Source organism: Ranitomeya imitator, chromosome 6 (genome assembly GCF_032444005.1).
Source record: "Ranitomeya imitator isolate aRanImi1 chromosome 6, aRanImi1.pri, whole genome shotgun sequence".
Classification (NCBI taxonomy): Eukaryota; Metazoa; Chordata; class Amphibia; order Anura; family Dendrobatidae; genus Ranitomeya; species Ranitomeya imitator.
Genome location: NC_091287.1, coordinates 15685821 through 15713146, shown reverse-complemented (window position 1 = coordinate 15713146; position 27326 = coordinate 15685821). Strand labels below are relative to the sequence as shown.

Sequence of the window (27326 nt, the reverse complement as noted above, 5' to 3'; positions counted from 1 at the left end):
GTTGTGTCAACTTCACTGAGACGCCTATGCTTGCCCCGTCGTGGGGCGGTCGAGTTAGCCAACTCCAGGGTGCCTCCAGTTTAGGAGCTTCCTATGTGGGCTGCGTGAACTGGTAGTCAAGGCTGGTTCTGTAGTGCCAGTAGGCCCAGCTCCCCCTGTAGGACTGTTGGGGTTCGGTAACTGCGGCTGCCTCGCGGCCTAGCTGTTCTCTCCTCTCCTGTGGGCCTTGGGGTCCACCACCTGGTTCCAGCACCGTCAGCTGGTTCCGGGCCGAGCCTTTGGCTTAGGTGCCTCCTCCTGGGTATCCGAGTTCCGCCAACGCCAGGCGGTCCTTGGTAGTGCTTTTAAGCGCGGGCACCTACAGCTTAGTAACCGGGTTCCAGCACCGTCAGCTGGTCCTCGGTCGTGCCATTGGCTCTTGCACACTGGGGCAACGCATCCGGGTTCCAGCACCGCCAGCTGGTTCTCGGCAGTGTTCTTGTCACAGGTACTCCCTCGTGCCAAGCCTGGTTTCAGCACCGTCAGCTGTTTCCGGGTTGTGTCAACTTCACTGAGACGCCTATGCTTGCCCCGTCGTGGGGCGGTCGAGTTAGCCAACTCCAGGGTGCCTCCAGTTTAGGAGCTTCCTATGTGGGCTGCGTGAACTGGTAGTCAAGGCTGGTTCTGTAGTGCCAGTAGGCCCAGCTCCCCCTGTAGGACTGTTGGGGTTCGGTAACTGCGGCTGCCTCGCGGCCTAGCTGTTCTCTCCTCTCCTGTGGGCCTTGGGGTCCACCACCTGGTTCCAGCACCGTCAGCTGGTTCCGGGCCGAGCCTTTGGCTTAGGTGCCTCCTCCTGGGTATCCGAGTTCCGCCAACGCCAGGCGGTCCTTGGTAGTGCTTTTAAGCGCGGGCACCTACAGCTTAGTAACCGGGTTCCAGCACCGTCAGCTGGTCCTCGGTCGTGCCATTGGCTCTTGCACACTGGGGCAACGCATCCGGGTTCCAGCACCGCCAGCTGGTTCTCGGCAGTGTTCTTGTCACAGGTACTCCCTCGTGCCAAGCCTGGTTTCAGCACCGTCAGCTGTTTCCGGGTTGTGTCAACTTCACTGAGACGCCTATGCTTGCCCCGTCGTGGGGCGGTCGAGTTAGCCAACTCCAGGGTGCCTCCAGTTTAGGAGCTTCCTATGTGGGCTGCGTGAACTGGTAGTCAAGGCTGGTTCTGTAGTGCCAGTAGGCCCAGCTCCCCCTGTAGGACTGTTGGGGTTCGGTAACTGCGGCTGCCTCGCGGCCTAGCTGTTCTCTCCTCTCCTGTGGGCCTTCGGGTCCACCACCTGGTTCCAGCACCGTCAGCTGGTTCCGGGCCGAGCCTTTGGCTAAGGTGCCTCCTCCTGGGTATCCGAGTTCCGCCAACGCCAGGCGGTCCTTGGTAGTGCTTTTAAGCGCGGGCACCTACAGCTTAGTAACCGGGTTCCAGCACCGTCAGCTGGTCCTCGGTCGTGCCATTGGCTCTTGCACACTGGGGCAACGCATCCGGGTTCCAGCACCGCCAGCTGGTTCTCGGCAGTGTTCTTGTCACAGGTACTCCCTCGTGCCAAGCCTGGTTTCAGCACCGTCAGCTGTTTCCGGGTTGTGTCAACTTCACTGAGACGCCTATGCTTGCCCCGTCGTGGGGCGGTCGAGTTAGCCAACTCCAGGGTGCCTCCAGTTTAGGAGCTTCCTATGTGGGCTGCGTGAACTGGTAGTCAAGGCTGGTTCTGTAGTGCCAGTAGGCCCAGCTCCCCCTGTAGGACTGTTGGGGTTCGGTAACTGCGGCTGCCTCGCGGCCTAGCTGTTCTCTCCTCTCCTGTGGGCCTTGGGGTCCACCACCTGGTTCCAGCACCGTCAGCTGGTTCCGGGCCGAGCCTTTGGCTTAGGTGCCTCCTCCTGGGTATCCGAGTTCCGCCAACGCCAGGCGGTCCTTGGTAGTGCTTTTAAGCGCGGGCACCTACAGCTTAGTAACCGGGTTCCAGCACCGTCAGCTGGTCCTCGGTCGTGCCATTGGCTCTTGCACACTGGGGCAACGCATCCGGGTTCCAGCACCGCCAGCTGGTTCTCGGCAGTGTTCTTGTCACAGGTACTCCCTCGTGCCAAGCCTGGTTTCAGCACCGTCAGCTGTTTCCGGGTTGTGTCAACTTCACTGAGACGCCTATGCTTGCCCCGTCGTGGGGCGGTCGAGTTAGCCAACTCCAGGGTGCCTCCAGTTTAGGAGCTTCCTATGTGGGCTGCGTGAACTGGTAGTCAAGGCTGGTTCTGTAGTGCCAGTAGGCCCAGCTCCCCCTGTAGGACTGTTGGGGTTCGGTAACTGCGGCTGCCTCGCGGCCTAGCTGTTCTCTCCTCTCCTGTGGGCCTTCGGGTCCACCACCTGGTTCCAGCACCGTCAGCTGGTTCCGGGCCGAGCCTTTGGCTAAGGTGCCTCCTCCTGGGTATCCGAGTTCCGCCAACGCCAGGCGGTCCTTGGTAGTGCTTTTAAGCGCGGGCACCTACAGCTTAGTAACCGGGTTCCAGCACCGTCAGCTGGTCCTCGGTCGTGCCATTGGCTCTTGCACACTGGGGCAACGCATCCGGGTTCCAGCACCGCCAGCTGGTTCTCGGCAGTGTTCTTGTCACAGGTACTCCCTCGTGCCAAGCCTGGTTTCAGCACCGTCAGCTGTTTCCGGGTTGTGTCAACTTCACTGAGACGCCTATGCTTGCCCCGTCGTGGGGCGGTCGAGTTAGCCAACTCCAGGGTGCCTCCAGTTTAGGAGCTTCCTATGTGGGCTGCGTGAACTGGTAGTCAAGGCTGGTTCTGTAGTGCCAGTAGGCCCAGCTCCCCCTGTAGGACTGTTGGGGTTCGGTAACTGCGGCTGCCTCGCGGCCTAGCTGTTCTCTCCTCTCCTGTGGGCCTTCGGGTCCACCACCTGGTTCCAGCACCGTCAGCTGGTTCTCGGCAGTGTCTTTTGCTCTTGTACCTTCTGCTCCCCATCCTGGTTCCAGTACCGTCAGCTGGTTCCGGGCAGAGCCTTTGGCTTAGGTGCCTCCTTCTGGGTATCCAAGTTCCACCAATGTCAGGTGGTCCTTGGTAGTGCTTTCAGGCACGGGTACCTCCTGCTTAGTAACCGGGTTCCAGTAACGTCAGCTGGTCCTTGGTAGTTCCATTGGCTCTTGGACATTCGGCTACCCATCCGGGTTCCAGTACCGTCAGCTGGTTCTCGGCAGTGTCTTTTGCTCTTGTACCTTCTGCTCCCCATCCTGGTTCCAGTAACGTCATCTGGTTCCGGGCAGAGCCTTTGGCTTAGGTGCCTCCTTCTGGGTATCCGAGTTCCGCCAACGTCAGGCGGTCCTTGGTAGTGCTTTTTAGCACGGGTACCTCCTGCTTAGTAACCGGGTTCCAGTAACGTCAGCTGGTCCTCGGTAGTTCCATAGGCTCTTGAACCTTCGGGTAGCCATCCGAGTTCCAGTTCCATCAGCTGGTTCTTGGCATTTTCTCAGCCTTCTTGTACCTTCTGCTACATTTCCAAGTTGAAGACCCTAACGTCGACAACCCGGAAGACCACCCCGATGACGACGACCCGGAAGACCACCCCGATGACGACGACGACGACGACGGCGGAGACGACGACGGCTGAGACGACGACGGCGGAGATGACGACACTGGAGACGAAGACCCTGGAGACGACAACATGGAAGACCGAGAAGCAGAAGAACAAGAGGCTGCAGAACAAAGAGCAGAAGAACATTAAGCATAAGACTTAATATCAGAGCAAAAGATATTATCTAAATTATATGCAGAAGAAGACTAAGCAGTGTATGGGGGTGAGTCCGTTCCTCCTCGTGGTGCCCCTGGATAAAGCCTGATGCTGCAGGCCAAACTGAACGCGGACAAATGTAACTTTTGTGACTGGCAGAACGGAAGGTGTAATCTTCCAACTTTTATAGATAACAACTACGGGAATGCCTGTCACAAATGAGAATATGATGAAGAAGTAGAATAGGAAGAATAATAACAGTGGAATAAAAAGAATATGTAGAATAGGAAGAATAATAATAGTTGAAGAAAATGAATATGAAGAATGTAATAAAAAAAAAAATAGGTAGAAGATGAAGAAGAAGATGAATAAGGTGAAGAAGTTGATGTCAAGGATGCTGATGATGATGAAGATGAAAGTGTGGGAAAAGAAAAAAAAAAAAAAGAAAAAAAAGAAGGGGAAGGGCGTGGAATAGTGAAACATCAATATCTGACAAAATAAAAAAAATTTACATACTCAATATCTTTTTCAATCCGAACTTCTTTAAAAAAAAAAAAAAAACATGCTATTCTATTTGATTGGACTAATCCTCATTGCCTTTAATGTCTCCGCCACCTCCCCCATACATCCTACATTATTCTTAGTTGTTTTCCTTCAGGTAGAATGAACCTACAAGGAAAGAAAGGGTTTATTTTAATTCCGATATTTTGGTCCCATTGACTTGCATTGGGATCGGGTATCGGTATCGGCGATATCCGATATTTTTTGAATATCGGCCGATCCAAACCGATACCGATACTTTCCGATATCGGAAGGTATCGCTCAACACTACCTATGACACAACCGTTTCCTCCTGGCATCGTATTAGGGAGGGTCTGTCCTGGACTGAGCTGGATAAACACTGCAGCCCCTCTATCACAATCGCTTTCCTTCCCTGCTGCTGAGAGGGGGAAATGGAGAGCGATAAGGAGGGAGGGACCCGCATGGAGCCACCATTGTCCTACACGGCCACAACCACCAACACGGGGACATTAACCAATTCACTGCAGCAGGAAATTCTGCTGGTAAAATTAGTATTGAAGACGTCATCAATTTTCAAAGTAAATCTATTTCTAAAGGTGCTATTGCCATGAAATTCTCACCAGATGTCGGTATCAACCCATCCAATCCACACAGGTAAAGGAATCGCCATTGATGTCCATAAGTTATGTGTAATAATGAGAAATGACGCAGGGAAAAAGGACTGAACGCATTTCTGAAATGTAATTGATACTTCGTATAAAAGCCTTTGTTGGTGATGAAGCTTCTAGATGCCACCTGTGTGGAGAAACTAGTCGCAGGCATTGCTCAGGTGGGATTTTGTCCCATTCTTCCACACAAACACTCGTTACATTTTGAAGCTTCCATAGCTCCTTCTATGAACTCTGAGCTTTAGTTCCTTCCATATATTTTCTATAGGATTCAGGTCCGGTGATCGTCTTGGCCATTCTAGCCGCTTTATTTTCTTTCTCTGAAAGCATTGTAGTTTCCTTGGATGTGTGTTTGGAATCATTGTATTGCTGAAGTGTCCTCCCTGGTTTCATCTTCATCATCCTGATAGATGGCAGAAATTTTTTTATGAAGAAAGTCTGTTCATTTGTGCATGGAGGCCATGGAGGTTGCGTGGTGAGCGTGCATATAGGCCATGGGTGTATTACTCTTGGACAAGCCATGAAACGAAGAAAAAAAAGTGCACTTACCCGTGTATGTAAAAAGTCACAACTTTATTCGGACAACATTACAGTAAATTTCAGGGAGAGTGTAGAAAAAATGCGGACAACGATCGTTTCGTGCCTCAGCACTTCAACGGGTCCAAACACTGAGAGGAAATAGGGTGGGTCTATATCAGCATAAGCTGAAAGGTGCTGCCCCTCCTATTACTCCTCCTGTCGACAATGTGAACCAATCACCTATATCACAAATGTGAAGACATTAATTACAAAAACACATTTAAAAATAATTTAAAAACAATGCCACCAAAGATATAAATCTGAAATATAACATTGCAATGAATTTTATAATAACTTTTCAGAGGAAAACTGCCATGTCGATCCTTTCATTTAAACCTAGGGAGCCTGCAGCGTCTGCACGCATGATCCATCTCCCTTCTTTTTGGAGTAACAAGCGCTGCAAGTCTCCACCTTGTTTTGGTAAGGAAACCTGTTCCAACCCCGCAAAACGTAAGGAATGTATATTACCATCGTGTTCATTTCTTACATGGTTAATAAACCTTGGGACCCCTTTGCCTGTTCTCACCGAATTAAAGTGTTCTCTTATTCTTTTGAACAACGGCCGGATTGTCTTGCCTATATAATAAAAGCCACATGGGCAAAAAATAACATATACAATATGAGTGGACCTGCATGAAATGAAATCTCGAACCGTATGTTGGATGGGGCCAATTTTAACATAGGTGCCTGTCAGATGGTATTTACAAAAATTACAATGGCCGCATTTAAAATTTCCTTTAGATGTATTTGATGTGAGCCAATTATCCCGATCTGAGGAGAACCTATTTCGCACTAACAGATCCCTAATATTTCTGCTACGTCGACATGCAAATAAAGGCCCCCTATCTGTCATTTCTTTCAAGTCAGTGTCCCGACCTAGGATATGCCAGTTTTTACGAATTACTGATCTAATTATTGAATCCATAGGTCCAAATTCAAAACAAAAAAACAAATCTTTTTTCTTTTTTTGTGGGTCCATTGTCCGCATTTTTTCTACACTCTCCCTGAAATTTACTGTAATGTTGTCCGAATAAAGTTGTGACTTTTTACATACACGGGTAAGTGCACTTTTTTTTCTTCGTTTCATGGACTGTTATGTATTACTTTGCAAGTCGCACCCCGTTGTATAAAAAAGGATATTATATCGGCTTACTCCAAAAAAAAGGGTGATAAAAATAACAGAGTCTAGCCTAATAACAGCAGTGCGGAGGTTCATTGTTTCCTTTGGTCGTTTGATTTTACTCTTGGACAACTCTTCTAATAATTCTTTTCACTCCTTAGTCTGAAATCTTGTGCGTAGCACCTAGTCGTGGCCGGTTTATGGTGAAATTATGTTCTTTCCACTTCCAGATTATGACCCCAACAGTGCTCATTGGAAGCTCCAGTAGATTAGAAATTCTTCTGTATGCATTAACATCAGTATGTTTTGCAACAATAAGGTTGTGAAGGTCTTGAGACACTCATTGGTTTTACCGATCATGAGATTCTTGTTTGGTCTATTGGGGTAATGAAACCCCATTTTATAGGCCCTCATTTGAACCAGCTGATATTATTTGTCACAAAGTGGCAGGATTGCCTTCTAATTACTGATAGATTTCAGCGGGTGTTACAACTTTCCATGGCTATCTGCATCTTTCTTTCGTCATGTGTTCAATACTTTTCCCTGTGTCATTTCTCATTATTTCACATAATTTATGGACATCTATGGTGCTTTCTTTGCCTGTGTTTGTATTGCACGGGTTAATTCCGACATTTGATGAGAATTTTTTGGCAATAGCACCTTTAGACATAAATTTACATAGAAAATGGGTGACGTGTTCAATACTTATTTCACCCGCTGCATGAACTTGTGTAGTAGATATCACCTGCAGTTCTATGTAACACCACAGATAACACAGTGATAACTCTGAATACAGATAATGTAGTAGATGTCACCTGCAGTCCTATGTAACACCACAAATAACACAGTGATAACTCTGAATACATATAATGTAGTAGATGTCACCTTCAGTCCTATGTAACACCTCTTTCTCTCCTCCTCAGGCCGCCTGTGACACATTTTGTGTTGGAGATGACACCGACTTAAATATTCCTGACTTTTTCCAAGCCAAAGGCAGCTGGCAGAGGTCCATGTACCGCATGTCCATCCAGGCCTCCTCCCCGGACCTCGTTACCGGTATTTCCCTGTTTTCTGCTTCTCTTCTACCTGTCTTAAGTTACATCGTTTCATTCTCCAGTCACCTCCAGAGCTGCATTCATAGTTCTGAGATCTGACCTCACTTCTTCCAGTCTGTGATCCAATGTAGAGAAACTACATCTCCAGAGATGCACTCACAGGTTTGCAGGAAGCTGAGATACATGGAGCTGTTTGCAGGGAGCTGTCATTGTGCTCCCTGTGAGGAGTGAGACATTGGGGTCCCTGGGCTCACTGTGGGGGCCCTTTCTGTTGGGTCATCTTTCTGCAATGTCTGTGCTACATCTGATCTGTCAGGTTTGGCTTCGATCCCTCTTAGGTCTTTCTCAGGTGCACAGAAGGAAGGTGTATGAGGCGACGCTCATCTCAAAGGAGAATTTGCAAAGTGAGAAGTCCAGGTGAGGCGCTGGGGTTGGAGCGGTGCGATGATCCAGCAGGATGATGTAGATCTGGTGTACGGGGACATTGTGCGGCTCCCTGTGGGTGGGAATCAGGATTCTACTCTTATCCCACATACTTTACACTGCAGCTCCACTACTTGACTTAAAATTTCTATGAAACAGTCCTAGGGGCACGTTGTTCTGTTTGTTTTTTTAAGCTGGAGGGGCGATAATGAGACACAACAACAATCTTTTGTATAATTTTCCTTTCCAGGCTCCCCTATCCTCCAGACTTTTCTACCTGCTCCTGCAGATTTCTCTGTCCCTCCTCCTCTTGCTCTGTCCCTTCTCCTCTTCCTCCTGCAGGCTCCTCTGTCCCTCCTTCCTGCAGGCTCCTCTGTCTCTCCTCCTTGTCCTCCTGCAGGCTCCTCTGTCCCTCCTCCTCTTCCTCCTGCAGGCTCCTCTGTCCCTCCTCCTCTTCCTCCTGCAGGCTCCTCTGTCCCTCCTTCCTGCAGGCTCCTCTGTCCCTCCTCCTCGTCCTCCTGCAGGCTCCTCTGTCCCTCCTCCTCTTCCTCCTGCAGGCTCCTCTGTCCCTCCTCCTCTTCCTCCTGCAGGCTCCTCTGTCCCTCCTCCTCTTCCTCCTGCAGGCTCCTCTGTCCCTCCTCCTCTTCCTCCTGCAGGCTCCTCTGTCCCTCCTCCTCCTGCAGGCTCCTCTGTCCCTCCTCCTCTTCCTCCTGCAGGCTCCTCTGTCCCTCCCCCTCCTGCAGGCTTCTCTGTCGCTCCTCCTTGTTCTCCTGCAGGCTCCTCTGTCCCTCTTCCTCCTGCAGGCTTCTCTGTCCCTCCTCCTTGTCCTCCTGCAGTCTCCTCTGTCCCTCCTCCTCTTCCTCCTGCAGGTTCCTCTTCCTCATCCTCATGCAGGCTCCTCTGTCCCTCCTCCTCCTGCAGGCTCCTCTATACCGCCACGTTTTCATCCTGCACGCTGCTCTGTCCCTCCTCCTCTTCCTCCTGCAGGCTCCTCTTTACCTCCTCCGTCCCTCCTCCCCATCCTCCTGCAGGCTCCTCTGTTCCTGCTACTCTGTCCCTCCTCCTCTTCCTCCTGCAGGCTCCTCTATTCCTCCTTCCCGTCCTCCTGCAGACTCCTCTGTTCCTGCTCCTCTATTCCTCCTCCTCCTGCAGGCTTTTTTGTCCCTCCTCCTCTTCCTCCTGCAGGCTCCTCTGTCCCTCCTCTTTCTCCTGCAGGCTCCTCTGTCCCTCCTCTTCCTCCTACAGGCTTTTTTGTCCCTCCTCCTCTTCCTCCTGTAGGCTCCTCTGTCCCTCCTCCTCTTGCTCTGTCCCTCCTCTTCTTCCTCCTGCAGACTACTCTGTCCCTCCTTCCTGCAGGCTTCTCTGTCCCTCCTACTTGTCCTCCTGCCGGCTCCTCTGTCCCTCCTCCTCTTCCTCATGCAGGCTCCTCTATACCGCCACGTTTTCATCCTGCAGGCTCCTCTGTCCCTCCTCCTCCTGCAGGCTCCTCTAATTCTCCTCCTCTTCCTCCTGCAGGCTCCTCTATTCCTCCTCTGTCCCTCCTCCCCGTCCTCCTGCAGGCTCCTCTGTTCCGGCTCCTCTGTCCTTCCTCTTCCTCCTACAGGCTTTTTTGTCCCTCCTCCCCATCCTCCTGCAGGCTCCTCTGTCCCTCCTCTTCCTCCTACAGGCTTTTTTGTCCCTCCTCCTCTTCCTCCTGCAGGCTCCTCTGTCCCTCCTCTTCCTCCTACAGGCTTTTTTGTCCCTCCTCCCCATCCTCCTGCAGGCTCCTCTGTCCCTCCTCTTCCTCCTACAGGCTTTTTTGTCCCTCCTCCTCTTCCTCCTGCAGGCTCCTCTGTCCCTCCTCTTCCTCCTACAGGCTTTTTTGTCCCTCCTCCTCTTCCTCCTGCAGGCCCCTCTGTCCCTCCTCTTCCTCCTACAGGCTTTTTTGTCCCTCCTCTTCCTCCTGCAGCCTCCTCTGTACCTCCTCCTCCTCTGGTATCGGAGAGCCATCATAACCCTCTAAAATAATCTTACAATATGATATTCATGTCAGCACTTTTATGGGGTATCTATTTTGTTAGGGGTGGGTTTTTTTTCTGGGAGGTGGTTGGGGGGTTCATAACCATTCTATGTCGCCCACCTTCTGCCTCTCCTCTAACCTCAGCCGCTCAACCATCATAATCAAGCTGAACACCGAGGGTCAGGATGAGCTGAGATATTCTCCTGGAGACCACCTGGGGGTCTTCCCATGTAACCGAGAAGAGCTGGTGCAGGCTCTGCTGGAAAGGGTGGAAGACCCTCCTCCCGCTAACGACACCGTGCAGGTGGAAACCATGGACAAAGACTCGAGCCAACGTAAGCAGGAGCTGCCGCCATCTTTAGTGTCCTACTTTCTGCAGTCTCTAGTTTATGCTCCACTTTGTGTATCTCCTCTCAGGTTTGGGGACAGGCCGTAAGGCTACCTGGGTCTCTGACACCAGAATCCCACCTTGTACTCTGCGACAGGCACTGACTAATTACCTGGACATTACTACACCCCCCACACCTCAGTTCCTGCAGCTGCTCAGCGTCCTCTGTGAGGATCCGGAGGAACGGCAGCGGCTAGAGATGCTCAGCCAGGTATGATCAGGACTGCAGGTCATTAAAAGTCAAAAAGTCAGCACACAACCCAACATCCCTTCCTTCTTTGCCGATATTCTGTTGCTTAGAAAGAGGGGGAGGTGCTTGCATTAATACCGCCCATGAGGAGCCGAAGGTGGAGCTGACATTATTATTCCTTCTCATATATTACTCAAATCTGTGGAAAACCTAAATACTCCCAAGGAGAAACTCAGACACAACCTTTCTCGTATATGTGCAAGCTTAAACTATGACATAACTCGCCCCCACAGGATGCCCGTCAGTACGAGGAGTGGAAGTGGTACCGGTGCCCTACTCTGGTGGAAGTGCTGGAGGAATTCCCATCCATCAGTGTCCCCAGCTCCCTTCTGCTGACGCAGCTACCCCTCCTCCAACCGCGATACTACTCCATCAGCTCCTCTCTGGAGGCCTACCCCGACCAGATACACCTGACTGTAGCAGTGGTGTTGTATCACTCACAGGGTGAGTATGGACTGTCAGGAACTATGGAGAAATCGAATAACGGATACAACATGTACAAAATAATACCGTAGTACTCCGTATACTGTATATACAGTGTCTGGTGTAAGAAAACCTAAATGTATTGTATGTGTTATGTAGAGAATAAAGGCCCTCTGCATTATGGCGTGTGCTCAACATGGCTGGATCAGCTGACTCCTGGAGCCCCCGTGCCTTGTTTTGTCAGAGGGTAAGAACTTCTCATAATACTGCCCCTATATTCAAGAATATAACTGCTATAATACTGTTCTTATGTACAAGAATATAACTACTATAATACTGATCCTATGTACAAGAATATATCTACTATAATACTGCTCCCTATGTACAAGAATATAACTACTATAATACTGCCCCTATGTAAAGGAATATAACTACTATAATACTGCCCCTATGTACAATAATATAACTACTTTAATACTGCCTCCTATGTACAAGAATATAATTACAATAATACTGCCCCTATGTACAAGAATATAAGTACTATAATACTGCCCCTATGTACAAGAATATAACTACTATAATACTGCTCCTATGTACAAGAATATAACTACTATAATACAGCTCCTATGTACAAGAATACAACTACTATAATACTGCCCCTATGTACAAGAATATAATTACAATAATACTGCCCCTATGTACAAGAATATAAGTACTATAATACTGCCCCTATGTACAAGAATATAACTGCTATAATACTGCCCCTATATTCAAGAATATAACTGCTATAATACTGCCCCTATGTACAAGAATATAACTACTATAATACTGCCTCTATGTACATGAATATAACTACTATAATACTGCCCCAATGTACAAGAATATAGTTGCTATAATACTGCCTCTATATTCAAGAATATAACTGCTATAATACTGCCCCTATATTCAAGAATATAACTGCTATAATACTGCCCCTATGTACAAGAATATAACTACTATAATACTGCCCTTATGTACAAGAATATAACTACTATAATACTGCCCCTATGTACAAGAATATAACTACTATAATACTGCCCTTATGTACAAGAATATAACTACTATAATACTGCTCCTATGTACAGGAATATAACTACTTTAATACTGCCCCTATGTACAAGAATATAACTACTATAATACTGCCCCTATGTACAGGAATATAACTACTATAATACTGCCCCTATGTACAAGAATATAACTACTATAATACTGCCCCCTATGTACAAGAATATAACTACTATAATACTGCCCCTATGTACAGGAATATAACTACTATAATACTGCCCCTATGTACAGGAATATAACTACTATAATACTGCCCCTATGTACAAGAATATAACTACTATAATACTGCCTCTATGTACAAGAATATAACTACTATAATACTGCCCCTATGTACAGGAATATAACTACTATAATACTGCCCCTATGTACAGGAATATAACTACTATAATACTGCCCCTATGTACAAGAATATAACTACTATAATACTGCCCCTATGTACAAGAATATAACTACTATAATACTGCTCCTATGTACAAGACTATAACTACTATAATACTGCCCCTATGTACAAGAATATAACTACTATAATACTGCTCCTATGTACAAGAATATAACTACTATAATACTGCTCCTATGTACAAGAATATAACTACTATACTACTGCTCCTATGTACAAGAATATAACTGCTATAATACTGCCCCCTATGTACAAGAATATAACTACTATAATACTGCCCCTATGTACAAGAATATAACTGCTATAATACTGCCCCCTATGTACAAGAATATAACTGCTATAATACTGCCCCCTATGTACAAGAATATAACTACTATAATACTGCCCCCTATGTACAAGAATATAACTACTATAATACTGCCCCCTATGTACAAGAATATAACTACTATAATACTGCTCCTATGTACAAGAATATAACTACTATAATACTGCCCCCTATGTACAAGAATATAACTACTATAATACTGCTCCTATATACAAGAATATAACTACTATAATACTGCTCCTATGTACAAGAATATAACTACTATAATACTGCCCCCTATGTACAAGAATATAACTAACATAATACTGCTCCTATGTACAAGAATATAACTACTATAATACTGCCCCTATGTACAAGAATATAACTGCTATAATACTGCCCCTATGTACAAGAATATAACTGCTATAATACTGCCCCCAGATATGAGAATACATGTAGTCTCAGATTGATCTGACGTGTCGCTGTCTGTGTACAGGGCTCCATCTTTCCATCTGCCGTCTGACATTACGGCGCCCTGTATCCTCGTGGGGCCGGGGACGGGTATTGCACCCTTCAGGGGCTTCTGGCAGCAGAGACTTTACGACTTAGAAAATAAAGGTAATAATTATTGCATTGTTCTATGTTTGTGACTTGTGAGCTGGGTTGTCAGACTATAACTCACCATCTGTGCGGTTCCAGCATTATCTCCTCTGCAGGTGGTGGAGACCAGGAGAACCACTGACTGATTGCAGAAATAAAGTCCACACCAAGGTTATTGTTGTTATTTCCCTTTTGCAGATTTAGTTCCTGGTGAAATGACTTTGGTCTTTGGATCCAGGTGTCCAGAACTTGACCACATATATAATGAGGAAACCTATGACGCCCAGAAGAGGGGTGCCCTCAGCCAGATCTACACGGCCTTTTCACGCCAGCCAGGCTGCTCAAAGGTGAGAGGTGATCCCACGCTGAAAAGGGTTAACTTCATTTTATTAGTGAAAAAAAAGATGGTTAGAACTGCAGGGATTTTAGCTCTATGGATCACATTCGCCATCTAGTGGTCACCTACAAGAATACATATGGCTTCCATAATCGCTCAACCTGCTGGACATTCCCATAAAGCCCTGAAACCAATTCCAAGACTTCAAGTTGCTCCACTTTGGTAAATATCAATGAAAACCTTAATATCCATCTTAGCTAGCCGACTTATAGTAAAAGACTGCGATACCTGCCTCCCCTAAGACTAAGAGTCTTATCATGTATCTCTGTATACAGAGAGCTCCCCCTAGTGGTGGCTGCAGACAGAATCTTATCATGTATCTCTGCATACAGGGAGCTCCCCCTAGTGGTGACTGCAGACAGGATCTTATCATGTATCTCTGTATACAGGGAGCTCCCCCTAGTGGTGGCTGCAGACAGGATCTTATCATGTATCTCTATATACAGGGAGCTCCCCCTAGTGGTGGCTGCAGACAGAATCTTATCATGTATCTCTGTATACAGGGAGCTCCCCCTAGTGGTGGCTGCAGACAGGATCTTATCATGTATCTCTGTATACAGGGAGCTCCCCCTAGTGGTGACTGCAGACAGGATCTTAACATAGTAACATAGTAACATAGTTAGTAAGGCCGAAAAAAGACATTTGTCCATCCAGTTCAGCCTATATTCCATCATAATAAATCCCCAGATCTACGTCCTTCTACAGAACCTAATTGTATGATACAATATTGTTCTGCTCCAGGAAGACATCCAGGCCTCTCTTGAACCCCTTGACTGAGTTCGCCATCACCACCTCCTCAGGCAAGCAATTCCAGATTCTCACTGCCCTAACAGTAAAGAATCCTCTTCTATGTTGGTGGAAAAACCTTCTCTCCTCCAGACGCAAAGAATGCCCCCTTGTGCCCGTCACCTTCCTTGGTATAAACAGATCCTCAGCGAGATATTTGTATTGTTCCCTTATATACTTATACATGGTTATTAGATCGCCCCTCAGTCGTCTTTTTTCTAGACTAAATAATCCTAATTTCGCTAATCTATCTGGGTATTGTAGTTCTCCCATCCCCTTTATTAATTTTGTTGCCCTCCTTTGTACTCTCTCTAGTTCCATTATATCCTTCCTGAGCACCGGTGCCCAAAACTGGACACAGTACTCCATGTGCGGTCTAACTAGGGATTTGTACAGAGGCAGTATAATGCTCTCATCATGTGTATCCAGACCTCTTTTAATGCACCCCATGATCCTGTTTGCCTTGGCAGCTGCTGCCTGGCACTGGCTGCTCCAGGTAAGTTTATCATTAACTAGGATCCCCAAGTCCTTCTCCCTGTCAGATTTACCCAGTGGTTTCCCATTCAGTGTGTAATGGTGATATTGATTCCCTCTTCCCATGTGTATAACCTTACATTTATCATTGTTAAACCTCATCTGCCACCTTTCAGCCCAAGTTTCCAACTTATCCAGATCCATCTGTAGCAGAATACTATCTTCTCTTGTATTAACTGCTTTACATAGTTTTGTGTCATCTGCAAATATCGATATTTTACTGTGTAAACCTTCTACCAGATCATTAATGAATATGTTGAAGAGAACAGGTCCCAATACTGACCCCTGCGGTACCCCACTGGTCACAGCGACCCAGTTAGAGACTATACCATTTATAACCACCCTCTGCTTTCTATCACTAAGCCAGTTACTAACCCATTTACACACATTTTCCCCCAGACCAAGCATTCTCATTTTGTGTACCAACCTCTTGTGCGGCACGGTATCAAACGCTTTGGAAAAATCGAGATCTACCACGTCCAATGACTCACCGTGGTCCAGCCTATAGCTTACCTCTTCATAAAAACTGATTAGATTGGTTTGACAGGAGCAATTTCTCATAAACCCATGCTGATATGGAGTTAAACAGTTATTCTCATTGAGATAATCCAGAATAACATCCCTCAGAAACCCTTCAAATATTTTACCAACAATAGAGGTTAGACTTACTGGCCTATAATTTCCAGGTTCACTTTTAGAGCCCTTTTTGAATATTGGCACCACATTTGCTATGCGCCAGTCCTGCGGAACAGACCCTGTCGCTATAGAGTCACTAAAAATAAGAAATAATGGTTTATCTATTACATTACTTAGTTCTCTTAGTACTCGTGGGTGTATGCCATCCGGACCCGGAGATTTATCTATTTTAATCTTATTTAGCCGGTTTCGCACCTCTTCTTGGGTTAGATTGGTGACCCTTAATATAGGGTTTTCATTGTTTCTTGGGATTTCACCTAGCATTTCATTTTCCACCGTGAATACCGTGGAGAAGAAGGTGTTTAATATGTTAGCTTTTTCCTCGTCATCTACAACCATTCTTTCCTCACTATTTTTTAAGGGGCCTACATTTTCAGTTTTTATTCTTTTACTATTGATATAGTTGAAGAACAGTTTGGGATTAGTTTTACTCTCCTTAGCAATGTGCTTCTCTGTTTCCTTTTTGGCAGCTTTATGTATTCATGTAATTCATGTAATATGTATTCATGTATCTCTGTATACAGGGAGCTCCCCCTAGTGGTGACTGCAGACAGGATCTTATCATGTATCTCTGTATACAGGGAGCTCCCCCTAGTGGTGGCTGCAGACAGGATCTTATCATGTATCTGTGTATACAGGGAGCTCCCTCTAGACGTGGCTGCAGACAGGATCTTATCATGTATCTCTGTATACAGGGAGCTCCCCCAAGTGGTGACTGCAGACAGGATCTTATCATGTATCTCTGTATACAGGGAACTCCCCCTAGTGGTGGCTGCAGACAGGATCTTATCATGTATCTGTGTATACAGGGAGCTCCCCCTAGAGGTGGCTGCAGACAGGATCTTATCATGTATCTCTGTATACAGGGACCTCCCCCTAGTGGTGGCTGCAGACAGGATCTTATCATGTATCTCTGTATACAGGGAGCTCCCCCTAGTGGTGGCTGCAGACAGGATCTTATCATGTATCTCTGTATACAGGGAGCTCCCCCTAGTGGTGACTGCAGACAGGATCTTTATCATGTATCTCTGTATACAGGGAGCTCCCCCTAGTGGTGGTTGCAGACAGGATCTTATCATGTATCTCTGTATACAGGGAGCCCCCCCCCCCTAGTGGTGGCTGCAGACAGGAGCTTATCATGTATCTCTGTATACAGGGAGCTCCCCCTAGTGGTGGCTGCAGACAGGATCTTATCATGTATCTCTGTATACAGGGAGCTCCCCCTAGTGGTGACTACAGACAGGATCTTATCATGTATCTCTGTATACAGGGAGCTCCCCCTAGTGGTGACTGCAGACAGGATCTTATCATGTATCTCTGTATACAGGGAGCTCCCCCTAGTGGTGACTACAGACAGGATCTTATCATGTATCTCTGTATACAGGGAGCTCCCCCTAGTGGTGGCTACAGACAGGATCTTATCATGTATCTCTATGCAGGGAGCTCCCCCTAGTGGTGGCTGCAGACAGAATCTTATCATGTATCTCTGTATACAGGGAGCTCCCCCTAGTGGTGGCTGCAGACAGGATCTTATCATGTATCTCTGTATACAGGGAGCTCCCCCTAGTGGTGGCTGCAGACAGAATCTTATCATGTATCTCTGTATACAGGGAGCTCCCCCTAGTGGTGGCTGCAGACAGGATCTTATCATGTATCTCTGTATACAGGGAGCTCCCCCTAGTGGTGGCTGCAGACAGAATCTTATCATGTATCTCTGTATACAGGGAGCTCCCCCTAGTGGTGACTGCAGACAGGATCTTATCATGTATCTCTGTATACAGGGAACTCCCCCTAGTGGTGGCTGCAGACAGGATCTTATCATGTATCTGTGTATACAGGGAGCTCCCCCTAGAGGTGGCTGCTGACAGGATCTTATCATGTATCTCTGTATACAGGGATCTCCCCCTAGTGGTGACTGCAGACAGGATCTTATCATGTATCTCTGTATACAGGGAGCTCCCCCTAGTGGTGGTTGCAGACAGGATCTTATCATGTATCTCTGTATACAGGGAGCCCCCCCCCTAGTGGTGGCTGCAGACAGGATCTTATCATGTATCTCTGTATACAGGGAGCTCCCCCTAGTGGTGGCTGCAGACAGGATCTTATCATGTATATCTGTACACAGGGAGCTCCACCTAGTGGTGACTGCAGACAGAATCTTATCATGTATCTCTGTATACAGGGAGCTCCCCCTAGTGGTGACTGTAGACAGAATCTTATGTATCTCTGTATACAGGGAGCTCCCCCTAGTGGTGGCTGCAGACAGGATCTTATCATGTATCTCTGTATACAGGGAGCTCCCCCTAGTGGTGACTGCAGACAGGATCTTATCATGTATCTCTGTATACAGGGAGCTCCCCCTAGTGGTGACTGCAGACAGGATCTTATCATGTATCTCTGTATACAGGGAGCTCCCCCTAGTGGTGACCGCAGACAGGTTCTTATCATGTATCTCTGTATACAGGGAGCTCCCCCTAGTGGTGACCGCAGACAGGATCTTATCATGTATCTCTGTATACAGGGAGCTCCACCTAGTGGTGACTGTAGACAGAATCGTATGTATCTCTGTATACAGGGAGCTCCCCCTAGTGGTGGCTGCAGACAGGATCTTAGCATGTATCTCTGTATACAGGGAGCTCCCCTAGTGGTGGCTGCAGACAGGATCTTATCATGTTTCTCTGTATACAGGGAGCTCCCCCTAGTGGTGGCTGCAGACAGGATCTTATCATGTATCTCTGTATACAGGGAGCTCCCCCTAGTGGTGACTGCAGACAGGATCTTATCATGTATCTCTGTATACAGGGAGCTCCCCCTAGTGGTGGCTGCAGACAGGATCTTATCATGTATCTCTGTATACAGGGAGCTCCCCCTAGTGGTGGCTGCAGACAGGATCTTATCATGTATCTCTGTATACAGGGAGCTTCCCCTAGTGGTGGCTGCAGACAGGATCTGATCATGTATCTCCGTATACAGGGAGCTCCCCCTAGTGGTGGCTGCAGACAGGATCCTATCATGTATCTCTGTATACAGGGAGCTCCCCTAGTGGTGGCTGCAGACAGGATCTTAGCATGTATCTCTGTATACAGGGAGCTCCCCTAGTGGTGGCTGCAGACAGGATCTTATCATGTATCTCTGTATACAGGGAGCTCCCCCTAGTGGTGGCTGCAGACAGGATCTTATCATGTATCTCTGTATACAGGGAGCTCCCCCTAGTGGTGGCTGCAGACAGGATCTTATCATGTATCTCCGTATACAGGGAGCTTCCCCTAGTGGTGGCTGCAGACAGGATCTTATCATGTATCTCTATATACAGGGAGCTCCCCTAGTGGTGGCTGCAGACAGGATCTTATCATGTATCTCTGTATACAGGGAGCTCCCCCTAGTGGTGGCTGCAGACAGGATCTTATCATGTATCTCTGTATACAGGGAGCTCCCCCTAGTGGTGGCTGCAGACAGGATCTTATCATGTATCTCTGTATACAGGGAGCTCCCCCTAGTGGTGGCTGCAGACAGGATCTTATCATGTATCTCTGTATACTGGGAGCTCCCCCTAGTGGTGGCTGCAGACAGGATCTTATCATGTATCTCCGTATACAGGGAGCTCCCCCTAGTGGAGGCTGCAGACAGGATCTTATCATGTATCTCTGTATACAGGGAGATATAATGAATCCTTTCTTTTTCAGACTTATGTACAGGACATCCTGCGCATGCAGTTGGCGTGTCACGTGTACGAGGTGCTGCATCACAGTAACGGACACATGTACATATGCGGTGACGTCACTATGGCCACTGATGTCCTGCAGACAGTTCAGCTTATATTGGTGTCCCAGGGGGACATGAGCATCGTTGAAGCTGGAGACTACATTGGGGAGCTGAGGGTACGATAATTATGTGGAACTAAGAGAACTTCACCTGTTTATACACTGTTATAGTTTTGCTCAGTTATGTCTTATACCCCAGTCACCTTCAGAGCTGTATTCAGCATTCTGCTGGTTTCCTTGTACTGGAGAGCAGATTCGCACTGGTGCTCAGTTGTACGCTCACATGTCTGGCTGTAGATTGTAGATAATCCACCCATATACATAGAAGGAACCAGCAGAACGGTGAATGCTGCTCTGGAGGTAACGAACGTGTAACACCTGCTGTTATCTGTGCAGTTAATGTAGATTTATGAAATGAGATGTGAGTATCTGTTAGTGAGACTGAGCCGATGCACGAGGTGGTTGTGATCAGATTGGTGAGATAAAGGGGAATATAGGGCCGTGCTTGGGATTACTAGAGGAATCATCAGGACGAAAAATCAGATTGAGGATGCTTTAAAGTGAATGTTGTCCGGAAATGAGCTGCTGATTAAATCCGACTTTTGTATTAAATCTTCACGTTGGACACTATTTTATTCTTTTTTTTTAATAATTTAGCAATCCTGCATTTTTCGTACTGGCCCCTGGGACTTTTTTAAACTCGTACTACCTGTCCTTTCAGCAGACTCATTATCAGTAGAGGCATTAAACTGACAGAGTAGTTATCAAAACACAGCTAAGACACAAGTACCATTAATCACAATAGGTGATGTCACAGCTCACTTCCTCCCTCTTCCTTCTAAATGACCATTGCACACGCTCATTAGATGCTTCAATACCACGCATAGGGGCAGAGTGTTCATTGCTGCTAATGTAGATTTACTTTTCCAGAAACAATGGGAAGTTTACAGTCTAATGTACCTCTGTGGGAGATTTGGAAGTTTTTTTTGTATTTTTAAAGATTAAGTTTTTTGTTTTTTTTAATCTCAAATGCCAAAACCTCGATTTAAACATTGAGTAATTTTCTGATGACACATTCTCTTTAAGATATGATTGGTGGTGGATGAATCATGGATCAGATTGTTGATGAATATATTTTGATTGGTGGGATCAAAGTGGGGTGGAGGTGAATTATAGGATCGGTGGATGAATCGTGATCGGTGGGATCAGATCAGTGGATGAATCGTGATTGGCAGGATCAGGTTGGTGGATGAATCGTGATTGGTGGGATCAGATCAGTGGATGGATCGTGATTGGCAGGATCAGGTTCGTGGATGACTCATGATCGGTGGGATCAGATCGGTGGATGGATCGTGATTGTCAGGATCAGGTTCGTGGATGACTCATGATCGGTGGGATCAGATCAGTGGATGGATCGTGATTGTCAGGATCAGGTTCGTGGATGACTCATGATCGGTGGGATCAGATCAGTGGATGAATCGCGATTGGCAGGATCAGGTTGGTGGATGAATCGTGATTGGTGGGATCAGATCGGTGGATGGATCGTGATTGTCAGGATCAGGTTCGTGGATGACTCATGATCGGTGGGATCAGATCGGTGGATGGATCGTGATTCGCAGGATCAGGTTCGTGGATGAATCCTGATCGGTGGATGGATCGTGATTGGCAGGATCAGGTTCGTGGATGACTCATGATCGGTGGGATCAGATCGGTGGATGAATCGTGATTGGCAGGATCAGGTTGGTGGATGGATCGTGATTGGTGGGATCAGATCAGTGGATGGATCGTGATTGGCAGGATCAGGTTCGTGGATGACTCATGATCAGTGGGATCAGATCGGTGGATGAATCGTGATTGGCAGGATCAGGTTCGTGGATGACTCATGATCGGTGGAGGATGGATCACGTTTGGTGGATATCTCATGATTAGGGGTGGATAGAAGAGGGCAGATTTCTAAGATTGTTGTAGAATATCAAAGATTAAGATATCAAACTGTGGTGGATTGGTGACAGTTTTATGGCGATTGGTGGTTTCATATGGTTGGTTTGTTGGAGATCTGATTGTATTGAATGCATATTTTGATCAGATTGGAACGGTGTTTTTTTTAATAAATTCATCCCAACCTCAGTCAACCAATAAAATCGGTGTTCTGGTAATATTGGTGTGATATAAGGGGGCAGGTTTAGCGGAATGCTGGTGGTGAGATCCATGGAAGATGGAGATTTCGGGGAGGTAATCGGATTGGTGATGGACGTAGTAAATGTGTATTGGGATCTGATTTCAGGTAGACATTGATCACATCCGATCCTAATATCATCCAATCCTAATAAATATCTGCTGCCCCCATCCCAGGACTGTCGCAGATGGATTGGATCAGATTGGTGGTGAATACGTGGTCATTGATATGGTGGGCGCAGGTCTTGGCATCATATTGATGGGAGCAGGTTTATCAGACGGGGGAGGGTTACGATCGGATTGGTGGCAGATGTTTTATATGTGCGGAGTTTATAATGAAGGCAGATATATAATCTATTTCCAACGATTGCAGAGATCAGATTGGAGAAGGGTGAAGCCGTCGCCTGGTACCTGGGATTGTATTAGATGTTTCTCCAGATTAGATACTGAATTACCGTGAGATTGGAGAGGATTGTATTAGACGGGTGAAAGATCATTATAGTTTATTTCTGGTCTTTTCCCTTCTCGTAGGACCAGAACCGATACCACGAGGACATTTTCGGCATCACGTTGAGGACGCAGGAGGTGACGTCTCGTGTGCGGTGTCAGTCAATGTCCCTGCAGGAGAAGCGAGAGACGTGATGGCCGCACCAGGGCGAGGAGCTTACTACATAAAACTATCGCCCCGTGGAGGGTATACACCCACAAAATCTGTCATCACGCTGGGGCCGATGCTGCAGCAGCCAAAATGTGCAGTAAACCCCCTGAAAGCTGACGTCTGATTGGCTGTGGCAATTTATATTGGATTTCATATGTTGCACTCTCCACTTTTAAGTAGTTTCTTACAAGTTGAATACACGTCATGAACCGCCTGCTCACACCGTATGCAAAGGGAAAATCTGCCACCATCAGAATCACAGCTGGAAATAAATTACGTATTGATGATGATGATAGCCCTCGCCTAAGGGGGCACTTTTAGTTTTGGCGGACAAGAAAAAAAAATTGATTTTTTTTTTGCATAATAGGATCTGGAATTATGTGGAGGTCGCTCCTTACCTTGTGTCTTAGACATAAATCATCCCAGCCCCCAATCACTTATTTTTTTGTAATTTCTAAAAAATTATTGGCTGATTGACATGTTACCTGGGGCGCCGTTCCCACCATCAGTTTGTCTATATATGTGTGATAGCGACACAGATTCATAGTCGCGGATTCATTTCATGTTTCCTCATCTTGTACTTCTCAATAAAGAGCGAATGTTTATTACCAGGCGGAGCGCGGCTTCTCCAAGCAGAGTCCCGTTATTATAGGACACGTGGTGCTGTTCACACTCTGCTGTCAGTGCGACAACGGCAGATCTGGACCCCGACGCTCTGCATGACCTCAGCCTGGGGGGGGGACACAAAGATCCTCAGGGGCGGAGTCAGGCATTCCAATATACGCCCTGCAGGGGAGTGTCCAGCAGCATGCGAAAGGTTATCACAGCGCCGGACGGTAATAAATGCAGCCACATCACCAGAAGCCGGCAGGGGATGTCCTAGTGATCCAGGGTCTGGCATTTCATGCCTTTCTAAGCTGTGTACTTCATGCCGGCACTGAACCTGCCATCCAATCCTTCCCCTGGAGATGTCCGGCAGCCGCTTATCGCCCCTCTGGTTTCCACATATGGTATATTCTGTATGATTGTGGGTACTTTTATCACTGGGAAAGCTGGGTGACTACCACTATGGCTGCCGGTACGACTTTCCTAGTCTTCTGAGAGAGAAATGGCCACGTCTATAGAGGCTTCCTGCATCTGAGTATAGAGGACAGGAACGGACAATACCAAAGAACATTAACTCCATCAGTCCTGCAGTTAGCACAGCTCTGGCCTGGCTGATAACAGAGAACAATAGGTTGTACACAACAGCTTCTATTAGGCCCCCCTAGCCCCTATGCCATAGGACTACACAAGAAACCACACGCAGCCGCCATTTATTATCGACAAGGATGTAAACATTTATTGCAAAATGAGCCATGCCGCAGCCCAGCGTACGCCGTGCATCATTATAAGGTGCGGGCAGCTCCGCTGGGCACAGGGCCGCCACCGACCTCATCTGTGGGTGCAGCTTGGCAGTCAACAGCCGCATCTCTGAAATGAGTGCACACGAGACATGTACAGGGGGAGCAGACCCAGTGCAGCAGGAGACCATCAGAGACCCCAAAAAGCACCAATACTCCATGTACTAACACTCTACGATGGTGGCTGGAGGGGGCGCCATCGCCTCATGGAGGCAGAGTACCTATAGAAACGATGCTCTCCACTACTGGCTGATAACAGAGAGCAATAGCCATCTCCCAAGGTTAGGTGATCCCACCGGGCGATCCATTTGCACACGTCACTTCCTGAGCAGCAGTGTAGTATAATAGTGTTATTCCAGGACGCTGCCTTCACCCCTCGTTCCCAATCCTGGGGCTTGTACCTTTAAGTCCGGAATAGAGAAACTTTACCTATTTAAAAAGGGTAATGCTAATAGGCAGGCAGCACAGAGAACTACATCCATGAAGGCAGGGCGAGCATTTAGTTTTATGGAGACCCCCTTTAAAGAAAAAAAACACATTCAGAAAGAGCAGGGGTCACCTCTGTCTGTAGTGACTATGGAGCAGCGATGAGAGCAGCACGTGAAATGTTTGGCGCAGCATTGCTTAGACATGAATGTGGGCGCTGTGCCCCGACCGGACGGGCAGCACACCCCGGGACAAAGGCACTTCTGTAAAGCAGGTCCTGGCATCCACCAGAGAGATAGCACCAGCCTCCGGCCGTGATGTCACTGTTGATGGCGGCGGACTCTGTACGCCTTCAATGATGAGTGGTGGCACGACAATGATGGAGGTGGTAGTTGGAGAAACCATTGCGAAGCACCTCGAGTCTCCCCTGAAGCAGGAGAGTCTGTGATCGGACAGAGCGGCCGAGTCCTGGGAGTTCTTCACGCGGTGACAATAGATAATAACACTGTAAGGAAATCTCCAAAGACAGCGAGCAGCGGATTCAAGTCACTGACATCAATACAGACGCTGTTCCTTTAAGAAAGAGAGGGATTTGGGGGGGGAAGGGGGGGGGAAAATGACCCCTTAGTGTAAAGCTAATGTCACAAAGAGTCCCCCAATCCGCTCTCATACAAGCCAAGCACACACCAATATCTTCTGAAATCGCTGACGTTGGGGGAAGCAAGACCCCAAATCCGTCCCAGGAATAAATATCTGCAGAACCCGAGCTGCAAGAAAGCCGAAAAGATAGTGAGGAAGATAAAGATGTCCGGCTGCATCCAATCCAGGCATCTGCGATACAATCTAATCCCACCACGTGTAATACCTACTGCTGAGCCGTGCATCTAATGCCGCCATATGTGAGACTGTGCCGCTACATCTAAGCCGTCGTGTGTTAGGATTAGATACACGGCTCAGAAGGTGTGATACTGAGAACGTCATTCTCTGTTCTCCAGCCATGACACGTTCTATAAGATGAAAGCTCAGACTGTAATTACAGAATAATGTCTCCCCATCCGCTCACTTAATTCACTTTTTTCTGCCTTCTTTCCTTGACCCTACTCACCAGAGGGCCGTGTGTTAGCTGCTTCCGCTGCTGCTTGTGCTGTGTGCGGAGGACGCCGCCTGGAGGGGGGTCCTTTCTTCTGCCTCCTGTTCCTCCTCCTCCCATCCACCAAGGCGCAGACCCCGATAGCCGGAGCGATGACCGGACCTGGCGCCTGTAGTGTAGAAACATGAGAGGTCAGAGGGGGCTCGGGCACCAGGCCCCTACTGAGGCCAGAGGGTTGGGGTGGGTGGGGTTGAGCACCGGCCCTGCCGAGGCCAGAGGGGCACATACCTGGCACTTGTCTCTGATGCGGTGACATGTCTGCCGCCTGCCACATCCCTAGGGGGCGTTGTGACGAGCCCTGATTCTGGTGTACCTGGAATGACAAACCCGGAATTTCTCATCCTCCTACTGACACAGAGAGAGCCACAGGCCGGAGCGGCGCACGGACTCATGTACGGACACAGCCGTGTAGTCTTACCTCGTGCATGTAAATGGCGTGTAAGCTCATCTCGGCAGATGCAAATTCAGAGGCCAAAAGAGACAAGTGAGAAATGCTCTGGATCTGAGACTCACTGGGAGACATGGTGCTGAGAGAGAAGAGAATCATTAATGACAAGAACTACTACCCCTAACATCCATCAATCTATTGGATTTCAATGATTGCATTTTTACATTTGCAGTACAAGTTAATAACCTCCAGGTGGTGCTGTATACACAGATTTCACAGGATCTCCCTTTACTGCATACAGTAACAATCTGATCAATACCTACATTTTAAGCCACACTCCATATTTTAGCCCATTGACAAACACCAGAAATGCGGTTAATAGGAAATGAGCAGAATTTTCGGCTCGGACACTGACCTCTGCTGCAGGACCGTCCGGTCGCTGGTGTACAGTGAACTATTGGAGTGCAACCCCTGTGGTCGACTGGAGATCTGCGAAGCTGACAGAGATGCCAGGACACTCGCTGCAGCAGATGCGGTCGTAGTGGGCTGAGCAAAGCGGCGGTCTCGGGTGGGCAACCCACTGGCAGTCAGGACTGGATGGACCAGAACACTGGCCAGCAAAGTATCAGGCTAAAAAAAGAAAAAGAGATGGCACAGCAAACTTAACAACGGGTGGAAGTAAAAAGTACTGAATAGTACAGCGGTGGCGGGGCATGGCAAAAATAATACAGCGTGGGAGGGGCATGGCAAAAATAATACAGCGGTGGAAGGGCAGTACTGACCGCAGTCCCAGATTCATTGGACAGGATGGAGCTGCAGATGGGGGCATCACACAGAATCTGCTGGGCGGGGGGAGCGTTGGCTGCGTCTTGTTGAACCTTCTCCTTCACGTGGCCGATAAACATGGAGCTCTCCAGTGGGGGGTGCCAGCGCGGGTTCGTGATCGCAAAGTGCATCAAAGACAACTCGGTCTTCCCGTTCTCGGCCTGCTGGTAGACGGAGGCTTGAGTCTGCCCCTCCGACATCCACTGTGGGCAGTACAAAACCATACACGGGGGTTAGAAGGTGGAGGTGACAAAGCAATATTACTGTATATATACCCTGGGGCACGTGCCCGTCGCCTGCAGGAATCTCGGGCGTTAGATCTAATCCAGAGTAAAAAAAATCTGTGGATATTATCCGCACGGCTGAAGAAGACATTATTCCTCAATTGATGAACTGAAAGACGGTGGCTTATTTTATGCATATCGAAGTGTATAGTTACTTCTTCATCAGCAAATTACCACGATACCTGTGTTTTTGGTGCGTTTTTCACCACCCATTCAAGTCAATGGGTGAAAAGCGCAGAAAGAAGTGACGTGCTCTATGTAAAAAAAC

The 27326-nt window shown here is 47.7% G+C and overlaps 2 protein-coding genes across 3 annotated transcripts in view; one reads left to right on the top strand and one right to left on the bottom strand.

Moving 5' to 3' along the window:
- The window catches only part of NOS3 (nitric oxide synthase 3), a 103973-nt gene extending 80774 nt beyond the window's left edge, over positions 1-23199 (top strand). For both annotated transcript variants that reach the window (XM_069729240.1, XM_069729239.1), the window contains exons 17-26: positions 7556-7688; positions 8026-8104; positions 10254-10444; positions 10527-10708; positions 10981-11191; positions 11330-11417; positions 13472-13593; positions 13774-13922; positions 19672-19866; positions 22456-23199. In XM_069729240.1, coding sequence (XP_069585341.1) covers positions 7556-7688; positions 8026-8104; positions 10254-10444; positions 10527-10708; positions 10981-11191; positions 11330-11417; positions 13472-13593; positions 13774-13922; positions 19672-19866; positions 22456-22566 — 1461 coding nt within the window. In that variant the 3' untranslated portion in view covers positions 22567-23199. The remainder of the gene's footprint in view (positions 1-7555; positions 7689-8025; positions 8105-10253; positions 10445-10526; positions 10709-10980; positions 11192-11329; positions 11418-13471; positions 13594-13773; positions 13923-19671; positions 19867-22455) is intronic.
- A 698-nt stretch (positions 23200-23897) lies between these two features.
- ATG9B (autophagy related 9B) overlaps positions 23898-27326 on the bottom strand; it is a 35492-nt gene continuing 32063 nt past the window's right edge. Inside the window, exons 10-15 of the mRNA XM_069729241.1 lie at positions 26732-26977; positions 26365-26579; positions 25980-26088; positions 25790-25874; positions 25517-25670; positions 23898-25178 (exon numbers count right to left, since the gene is read on the bottom strand). Of these exons, the coding sequence (XP_069585342.1) occupies positions 25531-25670; positions 25790-25874; positions 25980-26088; positions 26365-26579; positions 26732-26977 (795 nt within the window). The 3' untranslated portion in view covers positions 23898-25178; positions 25517-25530. The remainder of the gene's footprint in view (positions 25179-25516; positions 25671-25789; positions 25875-25979; positions 26089-26364; positions 26580-26731; positions 26978-27326) is intronic.